This window comes from Sander lucioperca, chromosome 8 (genome assembly GCF_008315115.2).
Source record: "Sander lucioperca isolate FBNREF2018 chromosome 8, SLUC_FBN_1.2, whole genome shotgun sequence".
NCBI classification, from domain to species: domain Eukaryota; kingdom Metazoa; phylum Chordata; class Actinopteri; order Perciformes; family Percidae; genus Sander; species Sander lucioperca.
In genome coordinates, this window is record NC_050180.1 from 36,759,653 (window position 1) to 36,786,518 (window position 26,866).

The 26,866-nt window shown below is 38.1% G+C and overlaps 1 protein-coding gene across 5 annotated transcripts in view; it reads left to right on the top strand.

Annotated features, from left to right (window-relative positions):
- znf385b (zinc finger protein 385B) overlaps positions 1–26,866 on the top strand; it is a 62,703-nt gene that overhangs the window by 33,065 nt on the left and 2,772 nt on the right. For 4 of the 5 annotated variants that reach the window (XM_031281456.2, XM_036004480.1, XM_036004481.1 and 1 more), the window contains exons 5-7: positions 22,885–23,021; positions 23,224–23,334; positions 26,564–26,735. In XM_031281456.2, coding sequence (XP_031137316.1) covers positions 22,885–23,021; positions 23,224–23,334; positions 26,564–26,735 — 420 coding nt within the window. The remainder of the gene's footprint in view (positions 1–22,884; positions 23,022–23,223; positions 23,335–26,563; positions 26,736–26,866) is intronic. The other variant, XM_036004483.1, reaches the window with a different exon arrangement.

A 26,866-nucleotide genomic window follows, 5' to 3' on the forward strand; every position in this document is an offset into this window, starting at 1 on the left:
TTAGGAAAGTGTATTTCCCATGTCTATTCCTTTAACATAAAGATAGTAATAGATCTTCTTATCAGTGGCTATTGGGCAATGATACGAGCGTGTGTTATTGTATTAGCTCTCATATTTTATGTCCAAACTCGTCAGTTTTATAAAATGCTCTATAAGTATTTTCATTATTGCAGCAGGTTTCTAAGTACTTCCAGCACCCTCTCCTGCTGAAATTACAGTTGAAGCTCTTTACATTGCTTGACTCTCTTTGGTTCTGTAATCAGCTGTGACTGAAACAGTTTCCTTCGTATGCAGCATTTCAGACCCAGTTTTTAAAGTCAAACTGTTGGTCAACAGAGTGGGGATGTGCTGTGAGATGCAAAGGAGTTGAGAAGTGGAGCAGACAGCAGCAGGTCATTAAATTGGGACATACCACTGCTCTGAAACCACACAGACGACATTTCTCAAAGACATCGCTTGCATTGATTCTTATCCTTACATTATATTTGGTGTTTTCCTAGTCCTTTTATGTGTCTGTCTCTACATGCTGTGATGAAATCTTTATGTAAATCACTGTATAATACAGTGTTCCAGTTTGTTGTCTTTATTTTCTTGTTCAAAACTGTATAATACAGTGATCCAGTTTGTTGGCCTTGTTTTCTTGTTCAAAAACACAATGCAGAACTTCCGAGTGGAGTGGCGCTGACTTCCAGGTTAGATTATAAAACTACAACATCACTCGTATAGTGTAGTCACATAAAAGTTCCAAAATCAACAAAAACAAGAGGAAAGAATAGGACATAAAAACCAACAAACATATAGAGACACACACCTAATTACAGTACATGGGAGGATGATGTCAAGAGACAGGAAACCGAAAGACAATCTCTCTCTCTCACACACACACACACACACACACACACACACACACACACACACACACACACACACACACACACACACCTGTAGCCTGTGTGAGTGTGTGTGTGTGTGTGTGTGTGTGTGTGTGTGTGTGTGTATGTGTGTGTGTGTGTGTGTGTGTGTGTGTGTGTGCAGCAGCTGTAATTACATACTATGTGTCCATATCAGTGTACAGGCTACAATAACACTGATTAAAGATTCAATCTCTCTCTCCTGTCTCTCTCTCTCTCTCTCTCTCTCTCTCTCTCTCTCTCTCTCTCTCTCACACACACTCACACACACACACACACACACACACACACACACACACACACACACACAGACATTAACACAACATTAAGATTGATTTATATTAATCATATACTGTAGTATATCTTATGTATATGTGTGTGTGTGTGTGTGTGTGTGTGTGTGTGTGTGTGTGTCTGTCTGTCTCTCTCTCTCTCTCTCTCTCTCTCTCTCTCTCTTTCTCTGTCCATTACACGATGCTTGCTCGACCATGAAAATCTCTTTGGCCTGAACTCAATTCCTCCAGGCCAAGCTGTCTGCATTTGTGTGTGAGTGAGTGAGTGAGTGAGTGAGTGAGTGAGTGTGTGTGTGTGTGTGTGTGTGTGTGTGTGTGTGTGTGTGTGTGTGTGTGTGTGAGACAGTGACACTGACCTGGCTGAGCAGCCTATCAGCAGTCAGGTCAGATGACATCACAGCCAATACAAACAGGCTTACAGTCGACAAGATCTGTGAGTTCCTCAATCAATGATCTTCATATAAAACAGCTGGAATCGGTTATTTTGTATGGATTATTGTGTCTTCTTAGATGAACAACAGAACTTAAAAAAACATGCGCACTGTCAGTACTGAAAGGCTAAAATTATACATCAATAGAGCTGGAAGAAATACTCAGATCCTTTACTTAAAGTGGCTATAATGTAACTTTCAGTTTGTGTTGATTCTAGCGGCCGCTTTGGACAAAAGCGGTAGTGTTTTTACCATGCCTGCTGTCGTAAAGGTCTTTTCTTTACGGTGCTGTATTAGCGTTACCGAGTCATATAGTCGCAATGAATGTTTTGCTCAGACAGAAAATCATTCATTTACAATAAGAAAATCCGTTACAGATGCATCGTTGCATTTCAAGTGTTGCATACTTAGCCTGGATGTATCATGAGCTAAACCTGGTATCACTGTCATGAGCCAAAGTATTAACGTTAAGAGTTTGTTGTAGCGAACATACTAATAACTAAGATTTATATAACGCATTTCATGAGATCCAAGGATGCTTTACACGAGTACAGGGGGACAAGGGAAAAGAAAATAGTAGGCCAACACAAACACGGACTAAAAGGAATAAAACGTCCTCACTAAATGGAAGGAGGGAGTAATTTAATGTCGGCTACTTGCGTACAACCACATTGCACATTTTAAAGTTATTTTATGAATGAAATAGACATATTACATACCTAAGAGCCAATTTGGGGACGTTTTTGAATCATTTACAATCCTGTATGTCTCCATCTGTTGAAAGCCCGACAGAGATTGACTCGGATTTTGCGTGTTGTCTTTCACTTTCCCTTTTAGCTTTTAGTTGTTTAATTTCCTTTTTTTCTGTGATGGTCCTGCCCAAATATCAGCCATAACTACATCAGGTAACTTCTAAAATAAAATTAGAAAACAATTAGGCCTATGTAAATAAATCTCCTGCTACCTTTTACCTGGCTGGATATGCTAACACAGGGTTTTCCGGTGTTACAGCTAAATCTGTGACCCATCAGAATGTGTGCTCTGTAGCGCCGTCTACCTGCCATAAATCATTCTGTGACTTTGCGGGAAAAATTGCAGAGGCTTTAATAAAAACTACTAAAAAAATAGCGTTCTTTCTACTGTAAGTCTTGTTTCCTGTTAAAAGTCATTTATGATCATCAGATGAAAAATTACACAGTTTCAGAAACATTAAAAAGTTAAATATATTAGCTTTAAATGAAAGTAACAATAGTAATAGTAAAAGTTCTTCATTCAGAATTGTACTAAGGCTAAATGATTAAAAGTAAAAGTACTTAATGGGTAAAAAAAATACTGTCAATGTTGTATTGTTAAATGCTTATATTATATTTACGGAATAATATCAATGATGCATTATTGTGTAAGAAGTATTTTAACGGTCTAACTGGGGAAGGTGGTGCAAATTTTTACTACTTTATACTGTTGGGAATTTTTATATAACAATGCATCTTAATGTGAAAATTGATTATATTTTTGGTGTGTAAAATCTAAATGTAAATGTAAAGTACTACAGCTGTCAGATAAATGTAGTAAAATGTATAATATTTCCTTTTGAAATGTAGTGGAGTTCTTCTGCCCACACACTTCCAATAAAGGTATTGGATAAACACACAGCAAATGTAATGATAGGGATTACAAATCATAAAAAGGTTAGACCTGTTTACAGTTTAGTGCAGTAACAAGAAAACCTGATTCGCAAGAGTTTAGACTAGCTGTCAAATTAGTTACATCCCTCCCTCATGCCAGAAAGAAATCATCACCAGTAAACATGCATAGAATCCACATGAGTAAAAGTAAAGAGTGAAATACATAACACTTAGACCAACAGCAAGCTAACAATTAATCCTACTTAGAATATTGCGTTTGCAACACACAGCCTCAGATTAGCTAGTATAATGGCTATCTTAGTTAGCAGTAAACTGATCGCAGAAAAATGTTATTAAAAAATCAACAATCACTAAATAGCTCTATAAAAAGAGTACTAACAAATAATGTTGCAAAAAGGGCATTTGAGGTGGTAGAACAGGAGTAGATGTATAAAGTAGCATAAAAAGGTAAAACTCAATAGAGCGCAACAGTGTGGTCCCGGATGTGAAAATCCCATTCATATTCTGCATAAGGATTTTGATTATATTTGCCATAATGGCTTAACCATCCAAGGTAGTCTTACCACAAGCAACAATATGATGGTTTATGGCCCTGTAGAAGCCACACGTCCTTATGAAGTCAATCTTGTTTTAAGAAAAACATGTTTTATTTGTGATGTCATCGAAAAGTACTACACTACCCACAATCCCTGTTAATTTCCACCACTGCCAAACACATGTAATGTGGTGAAATTTAAAAAATGCATGGTAAAAATACATAATTACAAACATGTAGCCAGGCAGTAGGAGGTGAACCAGAATTACTTGCATAATTTTTCTCAGTCTGAGGAGCTGAGAGAACCATTTACTGTACATTTATACTAGTAAGTGAGGATATGCTGTATATAGAGTACGTGCTCTAACTGAATACACTCATAGTTGTGTTTTCTCCTCAGTGGCAGTTAGTGACCACTAGGAGGCAGCATTAACACTCATACCCACACACACACTCATTAATTAAAGAAGTGAATTCCCATGATCCACATCAGTACAAATGAAGAGATTAACTCACATGCGACTAATACTGTTCATAATATTAAAGCTATACTCTCCTCTCTTAGTTTTCAGTATTCGGTGTGGGCAGAGTTGTTGTTGGTATAATGTGTTTTGACTGTCTAATGCGTTGTACAGCAGCAATAATGAATAAGAATATAATGTGTGAAACATTTTGGGGAGGGTACTGAAGTTTTTCACAGAGTAAAATGTAGTTTTACTGAGGTTTCCTTTTAATGAAAACCTCAGTGTTCCTGATTGGTTTCTTTAGCACAGTAGAAATGTCAACAGCAGCTCACCTCTTCCTTTATTTGCTTTTCATGCAAAAGAGAGTGTGTGTGTGTGTGTGTGTGTGTGTGTGTGTGTGTGTGTGTGTGTGCGTGCGTGCGTGTGTGTAGACTAGCTCTAATTAGCTCTCCTGGGCTAATCAAGGTCAGCATGTTGTCCTGCTGATACCTTGTACATAATGACAAATATACGTTATTAATAGACACATATTGTTGTGTGTGAAATGGAGAGATTGGGCAGGTGTTGATGTGTGGTTTTGCGTTGATGTATTCAGCTGTGTATGAATAGACCCTGCTGACAGATTCACACACTCATGACAGTAGGCTCAGAAGGGGGAGGGAGGGAGGTGTGTGTGTGTGTGTGTGTGTGTGTGTGTGTGTGTGTGTGTGTGTGTGTGTGTGTGTGTGTGTGACCAGATTTGAACCTGTGATGCTGCACCACATGACCCACATTTGTGTAGAATATGTGTCTATAAGGTCTAGTAGGACTAGTCAAGATTAAAACTGGTACTGGAAGGGGACAAGTTGTTGGTACAGTATGAAACATAGAAAAGATAGTAAGGACTGGTTGGATTAGTAGACACTTGGTTGGACTGGTGAACCCGTAGCTCTAGAGAATGACTGTTGTTTTCCAGTCCTGTTTATTTGTCATTTTAGTTTTCTTGTTTTTGAATCATTTGGCAGTTTACTTGCTTGCTTATTTTTGTCTTTCTCTCTTCTACCATCGCAGATTTCTTTCCTCTTTCTCTTATAATACAGTGTCCTTCCTATTGGTCCCTCTTGATTCCTTTGTTAAATTATTCGTTGTTTTTTTTATTTGCTGTTTTCGTCTGTTTTCTTTCATTCTTGTACATATTCATTCTGCATTTTGTTCTTGCGAATGAAATAACTGATAGCTTGTAGCCTCCTCTCCTTTGAATCACGATGCCATGAACTGGCTGATAGAGCGTGAGCAACACAGAGATAGAGAGACAGTGAAAAAGGGATTTCCATTGAGACAGAGTGGCTGTCATCACCACTCACCCTAAATACCATCACCTCAGTGATTCAAATACACTGTACACTCTGTATCTTTCTCGCAGTGTGTCGGTCGCCATCCTCTATCCACACAAGCGTTCACACAGACAGACAGTCAGGTGGCGATTCTCTGCTGTTTAGTTTGGGTTTCCTCTTCTTTGCTTTTTGTTATTGGGGAAGCAGATGATAGAGGGAGGAGGAAGAGGAGAAGGAGGTGAGACAGCTGTCTCCCTGTCGATGATGTGGAGTAGTTTCCTGGGTCAAGGTAGGAAATGGAAATCCGTCTTCTGTCTATTTGTTTTTGAGCTCCACATTTAGCCTTTTAGGTTTTCAATGCAAGCGTCTTTTTTGTGTCAGTTATGTGTGAGTGTGTGTTTTGCGCGGGGTGGACTCGATCTTTGAACTGAGGTTGTAGTCTCTTTGCTCACAATGTGAAAACTGACAGTGTCACACATATTATCAGCTGTTTACCAGAGGTTGATTATAATTATTGTGTGACAATTATATCCACATCACAACAAATATCAAATTTTCTTGGGGCTGTTTTCTACTTTGTTGTGTTATTACAGTTTATTGGAACAGTCAATCAGTACATTTCTATTGATCTGCCTTTGTTTGAAGCTAACCAGTGTTTTCTCTTGGCTGAGGTGTAAAAGTTGTGGTTTTAATAAAAAGAAAATGTGATGAAGGCTGATGGAAGCTGATTTAAACTATAAAAGATGTTGTTACGGGACGAGATATTTGTAATGAAATTAGAATTAGAGATAGCTTTAGGATTTTATGATGGTTATTTTATTTTAAATGTTCTAAATTATTTGGACACCAAATAATTAAGTGTGATTTAAACCTATGGAGCTGTGGATAATCCAGCAGTATTTAAAAACATTCACCTTTCACATATCTGTTTAATCAAATTAGATAAACATCCTGCAGACTGCTTTGTTTCTGAAGATTTTAATCTTCAGATACATGTTAACGAAATGCTAACAAGCTCCGAGTGACAACGCTAAAATACTGATGCTAAGCAGGGAATAATGTTTACCATATTTACCATCTTATACCCTTTTCACACTGAGGGCATAACCAGGGTTGAACAGGGTTGATTTGCATGCTAACATTTACTAATTAGCAGTAAACAGCTGAGGCTGTTGGGAATGTCATTAGTTTTGATGGTATTTGGTCATAAACCAATGTATTTGTATTTATTTTTCACAAAACAACACAAATATGAGCTTCATGCTGGTGCTATGAAAAGTCAGGGGATCACTGCAATCAGCAAGATTCATCCTCTGAGGATCATGAATGTCCATTAAAAATTTCACAACAATCATCTAACTGTTGTTGAGATATTTCAGGGCTCTGGACCAAAGTGGCGGACCGACTGACAGACCAACATTGCTGTCCAAAATCGATCAGCCATCATTTCTCTATCTCAATATTAGGGTTGCACGATGTGAGGAAAATATGCATTATGCGATAACGTTGTTGAATATTGCGATAACGATATTGCTTGCGATAAATAAACAGATATTAAAGTGTACTCAGTTCTGCATTTCTGCTGCTTTCATTATTCTGCTAAAATACACATTGCTTGTTGGAAATTATTTCCAACATTATTTTATTGAACAAATTATACATTGAATTGAATATAAAAGCCACCACTAAAAAATAGTTACATTTTAAATTGTAGTTTTCTATTGATATTTTCTTTCAACTAACAAAAAAACCCTCTGAGTGTCTATTGCGATATGTTGCAGCCTTTAGCGATGTGTTCATTGTGCAAGTTGCTATCGCGATGGCGATAAAAGAACAATATATATTGTGCAGCCCTACTCAGTATGCCAACTTTTCCACCTTGATGAAGTGCAGATGGAAATGTACCTGCTATGGATAGTCTCTCTGATACAAACGCTACAACACTGCAGCTTCTCTTGCTTTATTTGCTCACTCTTAAATGTGATTATCTTGTGTGCTAAATATGGAAGTCTGACGTTTTCCAGGAATATCATCAGCTAAATGAACATTAGGGATCCTTACATGCAGAGAACTTCTAGAATATTCCTGGGAGAAACTGAATATTTGATACGGAGAAAATAAAAGATGCGATTGGTCGAGACTTCCTGTCTGTCTGACATTCCTCTCATTATAGATATAGCGTGACTGCGGTGATTACCCACACACTGCTGCTTATCATCTCAGCACAGTGTGTGATTGTCGCTTTCTAACACACATACACAATTGTTTCTCTTGTCCGGTTTTAGTTCTGCAGATTAAACCTGAGCTTTATCTCTTACTTTTATTTTTAGAGGTTTTCTGTTTTTCTCTGAAAACAAATAATACGAAATCATAAACACGAGTTAATACAAATTCAATTTACTGTAAATTTAGGTTCTGTTGTCTCTTTGGTTCTTCAGGTGTACTAGTAGAGCTCATAGTTGCCTGTTGTGGTTGCAGTTGCCAGGCCACAGTTTCACAAAGAGATGTAAGACTGGTTTGTTTTCTTAATTATATTAATATGATTACATGTTACAAACAGGTTGGATACTGCACTCATTTATGTACATTAAATACATTTAGGCACATACATATATACACACTTACACATACACAACACATGCATTCAGCCATACATATACGTTCACACAGACATGATTGAGCATACGTACAGAGAGTGGTCAGATGTTCAGTAAAATAATCATCCTTCTGTTTGAAAAGAAGAGGACACGCTGGTTCAAAATTCACTTTTTCCTCAAACACATCTTCCCTCCTTTGTGAGTTACTTTCTCCATGAGTTGTACTTCTTGAATCATACTTTTCCATTTTATTTAATCTGTTTTTTTCTCCAACTTTTTGTTATTTGCTTCAGTGATTTTCAGGATTCTGAATTAATCATTTTTATCTTGACCAGTTGGACGTTTCCCAGAAATGCCCTGCTTTTAAATACAGACTTTTTTTTAAACTGCTAAAACTTAAAGACTTTTAGCCAAAATCTGTTTAATAATTTGCATGAATAAAAGATATGTAGTTAATTTGCATTACTTTTCCCATAGTTCCTCCAGCACTGAGAGCTTAATCCTCTTTTATATTTAGGAATAATTTCTGGGGTCAAGAACTCGTATTTATTTTCTAAGCAAATACTCTCCAAAATATATTTTGCATTTTCTTGTTGTTTATTTATCACGCCCCCTGGTGTGCAAAGGCTTTAACTCTGAACTAAGAGCAATGTTTCCATGGTAACCAATCAGAAACTGTTGAATTTCTCCATAAGGCAAACTTGTTCAGCTGGAGTGAACAGAGCTGAGTGATTTGACGCTGGTCAGTCATGTTTTTCAGTCTGAAAAAAGTTTTTATTTACCCAGATGTCATTGCAAGTTAATGAGTTTAGACATCTTTCTGAATTCTAGATAGATCTCAGCCATGGTCGAAGTCTATCCTTGTGAAACTGGTCATTGTTTGCTTAGTTTGGTGTCATTTTTTTCCTGCACTGTCGCCTCTTTCTGTCAGAACTAGATTCATTTAAAGTGGCCATATTATGCTCATTTTCAGGTTCATAATTGTATTTTGAGGTTGTACCAGAATAGGTTTACATGGTTTAATTTTCAAAAAAACACCATATTTTTGTTGTACTGCACATTGCTGCAGATCCTCTTTTCACCCTGTGTGTTCAGGTCTCTGTTTTAGCTACAGAGTGAGACATCTCACTTCTATCCCATCTTTGTTGGGAGGCGCACATGCGCAGTAGCTAGGTAAGGATCACATCAGCCAGAGTATGGCTCTGACATCAGCTAGCTGTTTGTTTCTACAACTTCAGTAGTATAGGCAGGATTAGCCGGGAGACTTCTTCTAAACGAGGGCCCACTTCCAATTTTGCGTGGAATACCTGCAGAATAAGGACATGTAAGTAGTTATTTTGTAGATTATGGTGAACTAGTGTGTGTTGTAGCAGTGTTTTGCCATTCAGAACGGTTAGCCACCTCATTTCGGCTAGTGACGTAAAAAGCCCTGCCGATTGGAGACTGAAGGAAGGACACATTCAGAAACCGTATCTCACTCAAAACAGCATGGATGTTTTTTTTCCAAGTTTGTATGTGTGTGGAAGCACCAGAGAAGCAAAATAACACCCCAAATCCCAGAAAAAGTGATTTTTTCATAATATGGGCACTTTAACACATAGATATGAAAGTTTTGTTTTTAAATGTAGATGTTTCCCAAAAGGGACAGATCAGATAAAGAAACACTGCTGCATTTCATTTTCCACTGTGCCAAGTTGTTTTTTTTTGTTTTTTTTTAAATAAAATACCTTGTCTTGTGCTGTTTCCATTATTTTGCCAGGCCAATGCTAAACATGCTGGAATAAAATTGTTTTTTTTAAAGGTTTTAAGAACCTGAGTACATTTTTTTCCAGAGCAAGAGATATGTTTTAATCTACTGGTCAGATATCCATAAAAATGTATCATTTTTATCTCCACTACTGGAAAGGCTAATTCAAAGAATGGCTAAATCATCGGTATGTTGTTTGTTCTGTCCAATACTTTAACATATGTTGGTTTGGTTCTAATCAGGTGATTACGCTGTTTTCTTTCTACTGAGTCTCAGACTGGCGCTCTAATGTCTGCTTTCGTATATCTGGTCTGATATATATGTGTGCGTGTGTGTGTGTGTGTGTGTGTGTGTGTGTGTGTGTGTGTGTGTGTGTGTGTGTGTGTTATTGTGGATGAAGAAGAATCTGAACGTGACCTACTTAAACACACACACACACACACACACACACACACACACACACATACAGGCTTGTTATGCTAATGTGAGTGTTTCTCTGCATAATAATAATGCAGTGTGATGTCTTATGCTGCCGTCAGCAGAACCACTCTATGTCATTCTCCCGCTCTCCCTCTCTGTGGATAAGGAATGTGTGATGCAGATGAAGGTAGTAAGACGGGTTCTCCTCCCAGTAGGATCACTGGTGTATTAATACCCTGTGTTCTTCCAGGCTTCATCTCAAGCTGCAGTGATTTCATCTGCAGTGGGAAGCCAGTGAGGGATTATGTCACTGTACTGTAAGAAGCACAACTGGGCCCGTAAAGTCTCCACTTGTACTCACCTCCTCCTCTTTGGAGCAAAAAGTCCGTTTACTTAGGGAGATATTTCTTTTCGCCGCACCCTAAACGCACCCCCGTTCAAATGAATTGGAGGACTTTTTTTTCATCGCAACACCTGATTGGGTGTGAATGCAGCCTTATTGCTGGTTGGTCAGTGTTTGCTGGAGTCAGTTACAGCGAACAACTGAAACATCTGATATCACTCTTTATTTAATTTAAAGTGACTATATGTAGCTTTTACACGTTTCTGAAACTGTGTAATGTTCCATCTGATGATCATAAATGACCTGTACCAGCAAACGAGACAGTGAAAAGAACGCTATTTTTATATAGTTTTTATTAATGCCTCTGCCCGGGTCCGATTTTTACCGCAAAGTCACAAAATGATTTACGGCAGGTAGACGACTCTACAGTAACACATTCGGGTTTCGTTGTATCACCGGAAAAGCCTGTGTTAGTGTATCCAGCCAGGTAAAGGGTGGCAGGAGAATTCTTTATATAGGCCTTATTGTATTTCAGAAGTTATCTGCTGTAGTTATGGCTGATACTGGGGCAGGTTTGTTAAAAACCTGTATGAAAGTGTTCTCTCAATTGAGTCATGAGTGGGGCTTTGAGGCCTTTCAGACCTAATCAGACTAATTGAAGCCACATGGTGGGTCAGCTGAATGTAAGGCCTGCATATATCCCTTTATCAAGAAGACCCCAGTAGGGTCGAAACGTTGCCTTTATATTAAATATGGGAGTTTAAAGCAGTGTTGCGGACATTACATTTTTTCATTTTAGTATTTTTCATTTGTCCTGCACCTGCCAGAAGGTGGGATGTGCACACAATTACTTTTATAAATGATACTGGGGCAGGGCCATCACAGAAAAGAAGGAAATTAAACGAAGAACAACTAAAAGCTAAAAGGGAAAGTGAAAGACAACGGGCAAAACCGAGTCACACTCGGGCTTTCAACAGATGGAGACAATTACGGGATTGTAAATGATTAAAAAACGTCCCCGAATTGGCCCTTAGGTATGTAGTATGTCTATTTCATTCATAAAATAACTTTACAATGCGCAATGTGGTTGTACACCAACATTAAATTACTCCCCCCTTCCATTTAGTGAGGACGTTTTATTCCTTTTAGTCCGTGTTTGTGTTGGCCTACTATTTTCTTTTCCCTTGTCCCCCTGTACCTGTGTAAAGCGTCCGTGAGTTTCATGAAATGTGCTATATAAGTTATTACTACGTTGGTTGCTATGACAATCTCTTAATGCTTTGGCTCGTGACACAGTGACAGTGATACCCGGTTTAGCTCACGATACATCCAAAGTTGGCTAAGTTACCGTATGCAACTTTTGAAATGCAACGATGCATCTGTAACGTATTCTCTTATTGTAAATGAATGATTTTCTGTCCGAGCAAATTTATTCATCGCAACTATATGACCTCCTGGTAGTGCTAACTCAGTGCTATACAGTGAGCAATAAAGCACCGTAAAGAAAAGACCTTTATGACAGCAGGTGTGGTAAAAACAGTACCACCTTTGTCCTGCTGCTGGAATCAACACAAACTGAAAGTTACATATAGCCACTTTAATGTGTGTTGTATTAACTGTGAACCAGCTGGTTTTGTGTGTGTCTCTTTCTCACACACACTGTGCTCTGTGTAACAGGAGACGGTATGATCCAACAACTGCAACAACACACACACACACACACACACACGCACACACACACACACACACACACACACACACACACACAAAACACACACACACACACACACACACACACACAACTAAATGCAGCAGAGTAATTTAAACTTTAATCTTCCAATATAATCTGTGTACTATGTAAATAGTGTGTGGTCGTCTTTTCTCTCTCTCTCTCTCTCTCTCTCTCTCTCTCTCTCTCTCTCTCAACAGATTGACAGATGATTAGCAATAATATACAATAATATGCAAATATCAACAATCGCATCAAATACATAAAGGCATTAAATAACAATGAATGCATTTATAATAATACATGGGCAGCTGTAATTCTTTTATAGATGTAATTACTCAGAAACATTTACTACTGAGCTTGTTTCTCTTCGTTTATGACAACAGTCAACATATTTTGCAGCAAATACTGGGTTAGGGTTAGGGATCAGGGAGATGGAAAAACTCAGAATACATATTATTTATTTTTTCCAAGAACACCGCTCTCAAATCCTTACAGTATAGAAAGAAGTGAGATTCGGTCTCAACCTCTCTTTTATGACAGTGAACACAGCCTGCCCCCGGATAGCCTGTTCTGCCTTTCTATGACCAGGCTGTGTTCACTCAGTTTTTCTTAGTTTTGTATCGGTCACAGTGGCCTCTCTCTTCCTACTCTCTCAGTGTGTATTTCTCTCTCTCTCTTCTCTCTCTCATCCCCAGGGATAGAGTTTCTTCTCTATGGAAGAAATGGCAGCAGGGGATTAAGAAGGAGTAACACACACACACACACACACACACACACACACACACACACACACACACACACACACACACACACACACACACACACACACACACACACACACACACACACACACACACACACACACACACACACACACACCTGACGCTCAGGGTTTGTGGGTTCAGATAGCGATGACACATGCCACTCTTAGTCCAGTCACCTGATACACACACACACACACACACACACACACACACACACACACACACACACACACACACACACTCACACAGAGTGAGTAGTGGGTGTGTTTGGCTTTTGCTCTTTGGTTCGTAAGAAGACATGAGCAGAGTAACACAGGCAGACTCAAGAACAGCAGAGTACAGTAGTCGACAGATTAGAGTGCAGTAGAATACATACAGACAGAAAGAGGAGAAACAAAGTAAAGTAAATCTGGATCGAGATAAAGAAAAAAAGACGTCTGGTTCAGGTAGGAACCTTTAATTTAAATAAATGCCATCATCGTCATCACCATCCTCCGCCTTCCTCATCCTCAGCCTTCATCTATTCCTGCTGTCTGTGTGAGAAATGTCTTTCGCTGCTGTCAGTTTCGCTTTAACGGCAGCCGTTCACATCACTTCACAGTCTGATTAACAGCACCAGATGTTTCTCTTGTCTCTGCCTGAGTTGGATGATGATATAAGGAAGCAGTAATAATGATAAGCTCTGGTGCATAACTGTTCTCCAGTACACCATTCACACCTTCACCCAACTCTGAAATTAGTTATTCAATATCAAGAGATGGAAGAGATTTGAATATACTGAGTTCAGAATATATATATATATATATATATATATATATATATGCTATAAGTGGGATTGTTAATGATTCTCTATGGATATTTATAAGGATTTCTCTGAGACTATTATAGCATGAGCTTCCAAGGTGTAGCTTACTCTAACCAGACTAGGTTTCATTTTGATTTTATATTTAAATTTGAATCCCCCTTGTCACATTTGATAATCTTTTGATTGGTTTTTCACATTTTTGTAATTTTTCTATAACATAGTGCTTGCTATGTAGACAAAGCAGTGTTGGAAGAAGTATTCAGATCTTTTACTTAAGTAAAAGTAGCAATACCAGACTGTGAAAATTGTTATAAGTAAAACTACTGCATTTAAAATATTTCATAATTAAGTAGAAGTTCCTAGATATTGTGAATGCAGCTTATGTAAAGTATCAAAACTCATAATGCTGAAAATTGTTATTACTAATTATAATTAGATTAGATTAGATTCAACTTTATTGTCATTGTGCAGTGTACAAGTACAAAGACAGCGAAATGCAGTTTGCGTCCGACCAGAAGTGCAAAAAAAGCATGGTGGTGCATAGGCAGGACAAGAAGTATATTGCAGTGTTATAAGAGCAGAATAAATATGGCTATGTAATATGAACAATGTATGAACAACATGTACAGATATGTGCAATGTAGTAGCAGTGACATTATACTAGTAGTAAGAATAATATAGATATAGATATATGCAGTGTATTAAAAGAATATATAATAAGAAAAACAGAATAAATAAATATATATATATATATATATATATATATATATATATATATATATATATATATATATATATATATATATATATACTGAATGAACCATATAGACATATATGTGCAGTATGTACAGCTATGTGCAGTGTGGTAACATTATAAGAGTAGTAAGAATAAGTGTATGTGCAGGATGAATAGTATGAAGAGCAGTAGAATATGGCTATGTATATGTGTAATTATGTACGTATGTATATCTGTTGTACATCTGTTCAAATTATTGCTGATTTGAACTATTTTATAAACTGTTGAGTTGTTTAATATACTTAACGTACTAAACGCGGCTGTGCATTATCAAAAATATTATGCTTACATGTGAGTGCTGACGACTTTATTTGCTAGTTGTATGATTTTTGAGTTGGCACCCATTAGAGTCAACAGATATGTATGTTTCTGTGTGTGTGTGTGTGTGTGTGTGTGTGTGTGTGTGTGTGTGTGTGTGTGTGTTTTGCTCACTGGTTTGTTCAACATTTTCACCCATTGATGGGTTAAGATGAAAATGTATTTGCTAGTTTTATATTCATGATCATTTATTTACCGCTTGAACATTTTTTTTTATTGTCCACCTGGAGGTTTGACTTCTCCAGTTCAGATTGTACAACTTACACCTGTATCAATTTTGAGGTACCTCTACATTTCAGCAGCAAATATTATTTTTTAATTTTTACCAGCTTTTTATTTATTTCATTAATTAAGATTTTTTAAACAAAACATATGATCATTAATTGATGATGCATTTGTTTTGTTCTTGCAAAAATATCTTCTTCTCAAGTCATGTTAGTTTATAATTGAGTCCTAACCTACTTATTTTCATGTAAAAAAATTCCATCAGTGCAGTGAGAATATGCAGAATATTTAATTTGTCTTAATTCAGCAACAAGATACAGTCGGTTCACTTGAATTAAAAACAGATTGACATACTAACAGTCAGTGTACTAATACTAAAAGTGAGCTAACAGATATTGTTCATGTGTTTTAAGAAAATATTTTTTCTGTTTCTGCTTTTATATTTCTTTTTTCTCCAATAAATTCATTTAAAAGCTAAAATTAATAGTTGCTTTTAGGATGGAACGTTTCTGCTTACACTTTTATGCATTAGTGACAATATTTAAATAATGTAATACATAATAATATTTATATGATATTAATGTTGCTACATGATGAGTACTGTTACTGTAGAGTTTGCTGCTAATACTTTTACTTATTCACCCTGTGTTATTGATATTTTTACTTAAGTAAAGGTTTTGAGTAAGTTAGCTTGGTCGTTAACAGGAAAATAAATTCACACAGTCTATTCAGTTAATTTGTTGCACGGACTCCTGTTTTTCTATGAATCATTCCTCTTATATAAAACTGAATGTTGCAACACAGCTAATAAGTTATAATATGTTCCTCTATTTTGGAATTATTTTGGCTCTTTCAGCTCTGTCAACTCAGCTTACTACTGATCAGAAACATCTGCGCAGATTTAAAGTGAATGTGTTAAAGCTATAGTCTGTACAACAAAAGAGCCATGTTGATTTACCTACACTTTGATATCTGCTTCAACATATTTAGAGGGTTAACTGTTTCACACACACACACACACACACACACACACACACACACACACACACACACACACACACACACAGTAGTGGGTGTGTTTGGCTTTTGCTCTTTGGCTCGTAAGAATAGTACTGCAGTTGAAACACAAGTTTTTATTGCCAGCTGGTTGCTATGTGCTAAGTGTTAGTATTATTATATTTACCTGGCACTGTGATTGTGTGTGTATGTGTCTGTGTTAGTCTTGCTTCTTGTTTATACAGATTTATTTTGGCAGTCCACCTGATCAGATGCTTTCACCCAAAAATATATATTTTTTCCTTTCCTTTTCTTCATTTTTTCTTAACTTAACTAAATACGTTTTCAACCTGTTTGAAACACCAGAGATGATCTGTGTGCCAAGTCCTGCAAATAACTGAAATGATTGTCCCATTTGGATTTATAAACCAGGGGGCGGGGGTGTGAGTGATTAAATATCAGACACAGTTCTTAGTAACCACTGCCATTGGCTACATTATGGGGGTGGTTTATGACAGATGACACAGAGGTCTACATGTCAGATCAGTTACAGGAGCTTCAGTCTGCAGCTGACGGTACAGCCAACCACTGTGTAAGATTTTCCTTCATACGTCTTTATTGTGTGTGTGTGTTAGTGTGAGGTGTGAATGCCAGACATGCCTGACTGCAGCCACAATCATAAATCTTACCTCAGCAGATAAAACTGGACTGACCAGCAGGAAACTGGACACTTCAAATTAGAAAGGGTTTACAATGAATTGATAGACCATTTAATCTCAGCAGCTGCTGATGTCAGCAAACACAGTACCAGTAAAAGAAACTTTGATCATTTAGAATTTTAGAACTGCATTTAAAATGATGAAATAAAAAAGCAATTAATTTCAATGGAATCACCGTGATTAGTGGATAGCTCTGCCCATCTTCAAACTGAGCAGAGCTCGTGATCAGCCAGGATAAGTATGGGTATGCAGGGGCATTGACCTCCTCTGTCGACATATTTAAATGACTCCACACAATAGGAATAGTTTGTGGTAAGTCTAATTTTCCTGTTAGCGACCAAGCTAACTAGCTAGCCAGCTCTGAGAACTTGTTTCCCCCTTCAGTATCTCTTCATTGATTGAAATTATGAACAATCCTGAGCATTATATGCTAGAGGGGTGTACACATATAAGTATAGAGAAAATACAAAGACTGACTTTTGCATTACTTACTTTTCTCTTACTATGTCTATTGTGACCATCATGCACATACAAAACCCCAAGACAAATTCCTTGTATGTGATTTGATTTACACCACTCAGCTAGTAAACTGGTCAGTTCCAGTTTCAATATCTGTTTAAGTTTGAAACTTCTCAGCACTTTTGTTATTTATTACGCTCTTCAGATTTGCAGGCTGCAGATGGAAAAGCGTTTTAAGAAACTTGTGAAGAAACTTCAAACTGAGCGTGTTAGTTTGTTTACATGTTGTGCCGCGTTTCACAGCTCTTCAAGCTGAATCGCCAACAGCCTGAAATAAAACTGTCTAGCTTGTTACTTCGTTGTTGGCCGGTTTTCAGTGCTGGTTTACAGACTGTCTCCATGCGAATGCAGTAGCAGATGTGTAGCAATATTTATAGCAGCTTCTTAGATCAGCAACTTACTGTAAGACAGAAGGGGAGGGTTACTGTGTGTGTGTGTGTGTGTGTGTGTGTGTGTGTGTGTGTGTGTGTGTGTGTGTGTGTGTGTGTGTGTGTGTGTGTGTGTGTGTATGTTGTAAACCGATCTCAGAGGACAGGACAGAATTACGACGACCCTGTCACCACGCCATTTATCATACACACATGAACATCACCAAAAGTTAAACTCCAATTCATACTAATCATGACTCTGTTTTCATTGTTGTACATTCACATTGTAAAAATGACAAAATTAAGTGCAGTTACAAATACAAGCATGCAGACCGAAAATCAGTTGCCCTTTCACACATGTAACACACAAAATGAAATTGTCTGTGTCAGACGCATTCTCACTCACTGGAAATAATCTAGATGTTTGTTTTTTTTGTTTCGGCGAGGGCTGGTGCCTGGGTAGAGCGTGCATGAGGCAGGACATGACACGAATTACACCGTGGTCATGTAGCCGGTTCATAATTTGGTCATAAACAACCAAGTCTCTTGCCGTGCCCTGAGTTTGTCTGACGATTTTGGCTTCGGCCCTTACCTACAGAAGTTTCTGAATCTCGTCCTCTCTCCAGTTAGTCATTTTCGTTGCCATCTTTGTGTAAATCACCCTTCTTCTTCACCCTAGGATGTATGTTATCTTTCGGTTTCACGCCAGGTGCATGATAGAAACGTCAACAACACGCCCAATTCCTCGCTGTGACAATCACACATGGGCTCAATAGGATATTACACACATTGTACTAGGGAATTTGCATTCTCACATACAGCTTCTCCAGGTAGTCTAGATAGGTTCAGGTTTGCATTGCATGTGTGGAAGGAGCTTCAGTATGTCCTGACATGTCTTTCTAGGGATTTTTAAGGTGGTTCAAATGGTCCTTGCAGTGGTTTCAGTGGTGCTTCAGGAGGTTCAAAGCATCACTATGGTTCAATGGAAGTGCTTGACAGATCGCTGAACAGCGTCAGATACCCCCTCCCACCACACCTTTGGGGGGGCCCCAAGGGTCATGGTATAATCTTTCTTGATAAAGTGTCCAGTTTACTTAAGGGAGCTCCAGTGGTTCTCCTGGATGTTTCAGGTCTTCTTGTTATAGATTCAGTAGTCCTTGATGAGGTTCAATCGGATCTTGTTTTGTGTGAGTGGTCTTTCAAAGGGTTCTGTTTTTTTTAAGGTGAAATGATTCTTGAGGTGGTTTCAGTGGTCTCTCAGGAGGTTGCAGGTGTCTCTGTCCCACATTGCAATGTTTAACATGAAGGACATACTCACAAGTTCACAAAAGTGAAAAGATGTCAGCTGGTGGTGCACTGTACTTAGTCGGTTTATTGTGCTCTGTGATGTTTGTACCAACATGATAGGATACAAACTGCAAATCAAACTGACTTTGGGAACTACTAGTAAATACTAAATACTGCTAATAAATACTGTGACGTAGTAGGTTGATGAATAATTTTCTGCTTTACAGTGGTTGCAAATACCTTCTTTTTTTATAATGACAGTCTGCAGTTTGCTAGCATTACATCTTCATTGTGACTGTATTATTGAAAGTGAACCTTTATTTTGGCTGGTCCACCAAGCTGACACATTACACCATCTTTAAATAGACAATCTGTATTTATAATCATAAATAATATCCCAGCTAATAACAACACAGTGACAGTGATCTGAGCTGTTGTGTGTCCAGCTACATGTGTTTGATTACAGCTCTGTGTTGAGTCATGCTGTTCTGAACTTAATAATGAGCTTTAGTGATAAATGCAGACAATGACTCATAGCTCTGCTATATGAGGATAAACTCAGACAACAGCATCATGGCACACTGCTAATTCACAGCTATCTTAAAGTCAGTTGGGGAACACAAATACACCTGACCTGGCTTGGCCTGGTCTGAGTACAAAAACCAAACCTCTCAATCAAGTTTATTCAGATAAACATTTAAAACTGTCTATCCTCATCAGCAAGGGTTAGAACTGGATTTAACACGTCACAATGGATTAAAGTTAATTTAGAATGGGTATTAAGGCGTTTACAGTGGGATGGGTTAAGGCATTAAGATTGGGTTAGGATTGGTTACAAAACATTAGGTTAGTATGGGTTATAAGGCATTTGGAGTAGGTTATATAAAATTTACATTGGGTTAAGATGGGTTATAACTAGGGCTGTCAAAATAACACGTTAATTTCGATTAATTAATCTGAGAAAAAATAACGTGTTAAAAAAAATAACGCAGATTAATCTATTCCATATTGATGTTTGACCCCGAGCCGTTCTAGCCACCGTTCGACTGTAAAATGAAGGAGGGAGACGAGAATGTGCTGCCTGGATCATTAATTGGAACACTTGTAAAAATCTTCTTCCTGCCAACCCTGGCTACCGAAATCTGGTGCCACTGATATGTCTGCACTTCTCTCTGATGCTCTGAAACAGACGTTACAGGCAACACAAACACTGCTGCACGTGACACTAGTTAACACTATACTCAACAGCAGCTAACGTTAGCCTACCGCTAGCTAGTAGCTGGATTAAAAAACGGTTAAAATGCTGACAGCTAACGCTAAACGGTGTAAAGTTTGACTGTGTTTTACTGTAGAGGATTCAACACCGGTATGTAACAATCTGCAGCTGAAAAACAACACAGACGGTGCGTTCAATGAAACTGGTAAACTACAGCCTCGTGGTGCATTTGAAGTTATTGTAAATGTCCTTTTCCCATCTGGTGGTTGTTTTTGTCGTTCAACAGCAATTTACTAGTGAAATAAGTTATTGTTATTGTTATACATTATTATTAAATCATTTAATTTTGACCATATGGCCTTAGCAATAAACAAGCCGTTCTTTAATGTTGCCGACTGTTGTTTAGTACCCTTTTTTTTGTTTTCTTTTTTTACTTTCTTAAAAAGTATCGGTTTAGGCACCGTTAATTATGTATGCGATTAATTTCGATTAATTAATCACAGAGTATGTAATTAATTAGATTACATTTTTTAATCGATTGACAGCCCTAGTTATAACGCATTTACATTAGGTTAGTTTTAAGGCATTTAGAGTGGGTTAAGATTGGTTATAAAGCATTTAGAATGGGTTCAGATGGGTTAAGTCTGTCTGAAAACACAGACAGCTGGCCTGGCCCTAAAACCAAGCCTCTCAATCCAGTTTATTCAGTCATCAACATTTAAAGCTTTTTTAGAAACCCTCATCTGCAAGGGTTAGAACTGGATTTGGATTATAGTGCATTAAGAATGGGTTATAACAGCCTTTCTCAAACTTTTTTTGTGCCACGGCCCAATAATGTTTGGCCCTCAACCCCTGGGGCCCACTTATGTAATTTTGCGGGGGAAAAACGAAAGAAACTTTAATAAATTATTTACAGTTATAATAATAGATAGCACAGAGGTTAAAGAAGCACTATAGTGGCCCAAAGTTTGCCAGTATCCGCCCCCCTGGTGAGATGGCACAGACATCTGGACTAATCACAGCTGGTCTGGCCACCCAAAGGCATATTATTTCCAGATTTTGGAAAAGAATTTGAGCATTATAGGACATACTGAATGGGTTGGATTGCAAGCATTTAGAATTAGTTAGACTGGTTTATAGTGTATTTAAAAGGCATAGAATGGGTTGACCTAACTTAACTTGGATAGATGGACAAAACCAATAAGACCAAAAACTTCTCCTCCTCCGCCTTTTCTTCTTCCTCCTCCTCCTCTTCCTCCTCCTCCTCCTCCTTCTATGTCAGGGCTGATTCAGTTGCTCTCAGTGTTTCCACCCACACTTTGTTGTTATGAAATAATTCACTGCAGAGCTTCTACAAGCTGTGACTATAAACATACACAGATAGAGTATGTATATATACAGTATATGTAACACCTCCTCACATTAAATTTGGATTCAGACTTCAGAGATAGCACTACTTTTGCTGAAGCAGCCCCATTCACCGCATGAATTTCACAAAAATAATGTGTTTATACGACTCTTAGTGGATTTTATTGTACATAATGGTTAATTTTTGAATGATTTCTCTTTATGGTTTTACAACAGAAAGCTCCAGACTAAAAAGTTAAGAAAATTATAGCAATTATTTCCGCCTATGTTTTCGGTTGGGTTTGTCTGTTTGTTTGTTTGTGTGTTGTTTTGTTTGTTTTTCAGTCAGCAGGATTACAGAAAAACTACTGGACTTATTTTAATAAAACTTGGTGGAAGGGTGTATAGGCCAAGAAGAACCCCAAAAAGTGAAACAGATCTGTTTCACAGGGCGGATACACAAATTATTTTTCATTTTCGTTAATATTAAGAGATAGGACGTTTGTGCTGCATTCATGTGGTGTTGGAATAATCACAAAAATAATTTCTCAGCTGTCAAATTGCCTTGGCGGAGGTCTGCTCTCTCATGTTATCCAGCAGTGGTTGTGTCTTCAAAGGTATTTTCATGATCTCAAAGATGTTTCCCGTTTGCCTGGAATGATAAAATGTCTTCTCTAATCAACCTTTAATTGCAATATTTCCACAGAATAAGCGGACATTACGTATGATCCATTGAAAAAGATGAAAACGGATTGGTGCAGTCTGTACAGTCTGTAGAAATGTTATATTAAACATTGGTTTCGCCCTGGGAAATTATTTTATCATTTCAACCAGAAAGTATACTTGTGTGATCACAAAGTGTTTTAATATACACAGAAGGCTTGCTCTCTCTCTCTGTAATCTGAAGTATTAAAAACTTCTTGTCAATGTCAATGCGTTGAATCATTTTGAAAGGACACTTTTTTGATGTTAAACAGACAACCAATCACTTCCAGTCATGTGCCAAGAACTAAAAAGCACAAATCAATATTAGTGTCATGAGCTCAGTTATTGGAAATCAATCATTCAAACTCTTTCTCTCTCTGTTTCCAGGAGGTGGGTGTGGTGCAGTGGGCGGGGCATTGCCAGGGCTAATTGGTGCCAATGGTCCCTCGGTGATGATGAAACCATTCCTGTCGTTTCCTGTCGAGACGACATCACCAGTCGGACTGTTCCCAAACTTCAACACGGTAATGTGTGTGTGTGTGTGTGTGTGTGTGTGTGTGTGTGTGTGTGTGTGTGTGTGTGAGGGACAGTAACAGTGACAGGGTGTTGTAGCTGCAGGCGTTACAGACTGACTGTGATAAAGAGACAAGAGGCAACACTCTGTCATCACTGTTCAGCCATTCCTGAGCAGGCTGGTGATCTCTGACCTCTGTGTGAATCCTGCAGATGGACCCGGTGCAGAAAGCCGTCATCAACCACACCTTTGGCGTTACCTTTATACCCAGGAAGAAACAGGTCATCTCATGCAACGTCTGCCAGCTGAGGTTTAACTCTGATGTAAGTGTCTGTGTTTGTGTTTAACTTGTAGATCTGATTTTTAATCCAGTCAGTTTGATTATGTTTCTTTGATAAACTTCTTGTAATGTGATCTATCTGCACTTTGGTCCTGTTGCGATCAAAATGTTTGAAGTACATTCAAAGGAATAGTGTGACATTTCTGGAAATCCTCTTATTATCGGTCTTCCCCAGAGTCCGATGATAAGATTGATAGCAGTTTCATCTCCTATTGTTCTGTCCATCCTGGACATGGTTTGCCTAGCTTCTCACAAAGACTGGAAGCAAACCTTGCAACTCCACAATATGGACAGTAGTTTTGAGATGCAGTCACTGTGCCCAGCAGTTGCTGGTCAACAAATAGCTCCAATGCTAACTGCTGCTAAAACTAACTACAGCTTTGGAGTTGTTGGAAGGTGTATTTGTTCTATTTTGATGGAGCGAGGCTAGCAGTTCTCCCTTGCTTCCAGTCCATGTGCTTAAGGCTACACTTAGAGATGAAATTGATATCCATCTTCTCATCTAAATTTGTAGAAGACAGAGAGAAAGATGATTTCATAAAATGAATCGCTCGTTTACTTCCCCCGCCAGGAACCAAGACACCGCTTGATTACATTAGACTTGAGCGGTTGCGGTTACGTTCGGTCTTGACATACTATGCGCGGTCTCCTTATGACAGTCTAACTACCATGTAGCAACATTCACTTCTAACATTTAACTTAACATAACTACCAAGATAACATTACGTGTATTTGTATGTGCTAGAATACTTTCTCCTTGGTAATGTAGCCTATGAATTTCCATGAACACAATTCTAAAATGCACGAGACATAAAGGCTTTTGGGATCGGCTGATAACTCAAACTTGCCGAGAACTTAGACACCCGTTTGATTACATAGACTCATGCATTAGGCACGGTTACGGTCTCGTTTGGTAGCCTGGTGCGCGGTCTCCTGGTGACAGCCTACCTACCATGTAACAAACATTTAACTTAACATAACTCCTAAGATAACATGACGTGTATTTGTATGTGATATCCATTGATAATGTGGCCTATGAATTTCTATGTACACAATCATTTAAGATGCACGAGAAATAAAGGCTTCTGGGATCGGTTGATAACTCAACCTGGTGGTCTAGGTAGCTCATTTCCTGATTGATTCTACCACCACTACTACAGTGGAGGCTCTAATGAGCTAGATTACTACACACACAGTAGCAGAAGAATACCAGCAAAAAACAGGAGTGAGTCGGTTAATTGACGTATGGCACTCGATTCTCCCGGTTCAGTGACACGAGTCGGGTTAATTAACCGGCTCTTCGGTCAGTTCGTCAACACTAGTCTGGTCTTGACTAACTCTCTAACTCTCCGGTTGATGGTAGTCCATATCATTCTCAGGGGTCCTACCAGGACCTTACAGAATTTTATGATTTGTGACGCTGAAAATTACAGGGTATTCTCACTTTTTTCACTTTTGATGAAGCTATAGGCTAGCAGTTTCCCCGTGCTTCCAGTCTTTTTGCTAAGCTAGGCTAAATACACCCTGGACCTACTGTATCTCTGGACACACAGAGATGGAACTGATATACTGTATATCTTATCATCTACGTCTCGGTTGCTTGTTTACTAGATGTTAGGCTACTTTACAAATACTAGCTCATTAGCAACTACAAATCTGTGGTTACCGAATTGGGGAAAGAAATAAAACCGTTCTGAACAGTCAGAATATAATGTAACATACAGTAGTGCTCTAAAATTTACATTTAGTTTGCTCGCTAATATTAGTTCTCCCTAATTGTTGATACTTGCATTGTAATCTTGTTTTACAAAGCCACATAGATTAAGCTGACTGAAGCTGATATTGGACTGTTCCTTTAAAAGGACATGCCTACAATTTTTGTCTGCAGAGAACTACTAAATACTATAACTTTGTGAGGCTTGTTTTTGTTTAGTGGATGATCCTGTCAGACATTCCTTCAAAACAGCAGGTGTGTAATCAGGTTTACTGTACCTAACATCTATATTATTACAGTGCTGTGACACAGCTCATCCACATAATGACTGCTGAGAGGTAACAAGCTGCATTGTTAGTGACATGCCAGTCATCATGACTCATTTATGAGCTGTTTAAGTTATTCATGAGTGAACATAAAAACAAGAATTACTGTTGAGGAGAGGAGACAAGGAGAGGGGTAAAAAGGGCAGCATTAACTCTGAGTCTAATAAACTGAATAAAAGCTGAGTCATGGAGCTTCCAGACAGTCACATGAGGACACTGTTAACCTGGAGGTTTGTGTACACTGTTACTCTGGGCTTGTTACACTGTGTGGTGACACCTAACTTATAAGATTAAATAGATTTTATTGTCCCGAAGGAAATTTGTCTTGGACAAACAAACAATACTTGAACAAATTTGAACAATTGAACCATTTTGTACAGTCTGAACTTTATCTAAATTGTTCATATACAATTCTGGTTTCACATTTCAAGTCCATATACATCCCAACACATAGGCTCTCCAACTCTTGGTGGTTGATGTACAGGCTGAATAGACCTAAAATACTCCATCTTCACCTAGCAAGCTATTTGTATCTGGATATCTTATTGTGAAAATGCACACATACAGTAGGTTATTGCAAGTATGTCAAATTTGTTATTTGTTAAGTACTTTAGTTTATGATTTAATACCTGCAGAATGAATGGCATTCTTATGAGCAGCGTCCTTTCTGAAGTGCAAATTAGCTAATGTTAGCATGCTAACTAAATTAAGATGGTGAACATGGTAAATATTACCTGCTTAACATCAGCATGTTAGCATTGTCACTGTGAGCATGTTAGCATGCTGACAGCATTTAGCTCAAAGCACCAGCATGCAGACTATTGGTCTTGTTTAGACAGCAGACATTACAGATAAAAGTTGGAAAGATAACTGTGTTTTGATGGATATAATTGATATTGACTACTATGATGTATAATACCCACACTGCTGTGCTTGCAAAACAGTTTATGAATTTTTTTTGTATGCTAAAAAATAGTTTGACAGTGTCGGACAGTGATAAGGATTCAGCAATTTTTCAGAAAGACTGGTGAAAGAAACCCTCAATGAAAGACTGTACTGAGTCTCAGAAGCTAGTGGAAGAGTAGCTAGACAGTAAGTGACATCAAGACTTTTAGTAAGAGAAACAAGCCCAAATAGAAAATTAAAACTTCTCTGTATGTCTCTTTCTTCAGTCTCAGGCAGAAGCTCATTACAGAGGCAGTCGTCATGCCAAGAAGCTCAAGTCTCAGGAGAACAAGACCAAGGCCAAGCTGTCAATCACTGGAGAGACCAATGGGAGCATCACAAGTCCTCTTTGCCCCGCCCCTCCTGTCTCAGCTAACAGAAGCAACGATCAGCACACAGGTTAATTTTAATAACACTGATCTAAATACTGTTAATGTTACTGATTTTTATTTTGGAGTGAGTTTGGGTTTTATAGCAAAGGGTGTTTTTTTATTTTTCCTTTTCCTTCTCCTCTTCTCCCACCTGTTTAC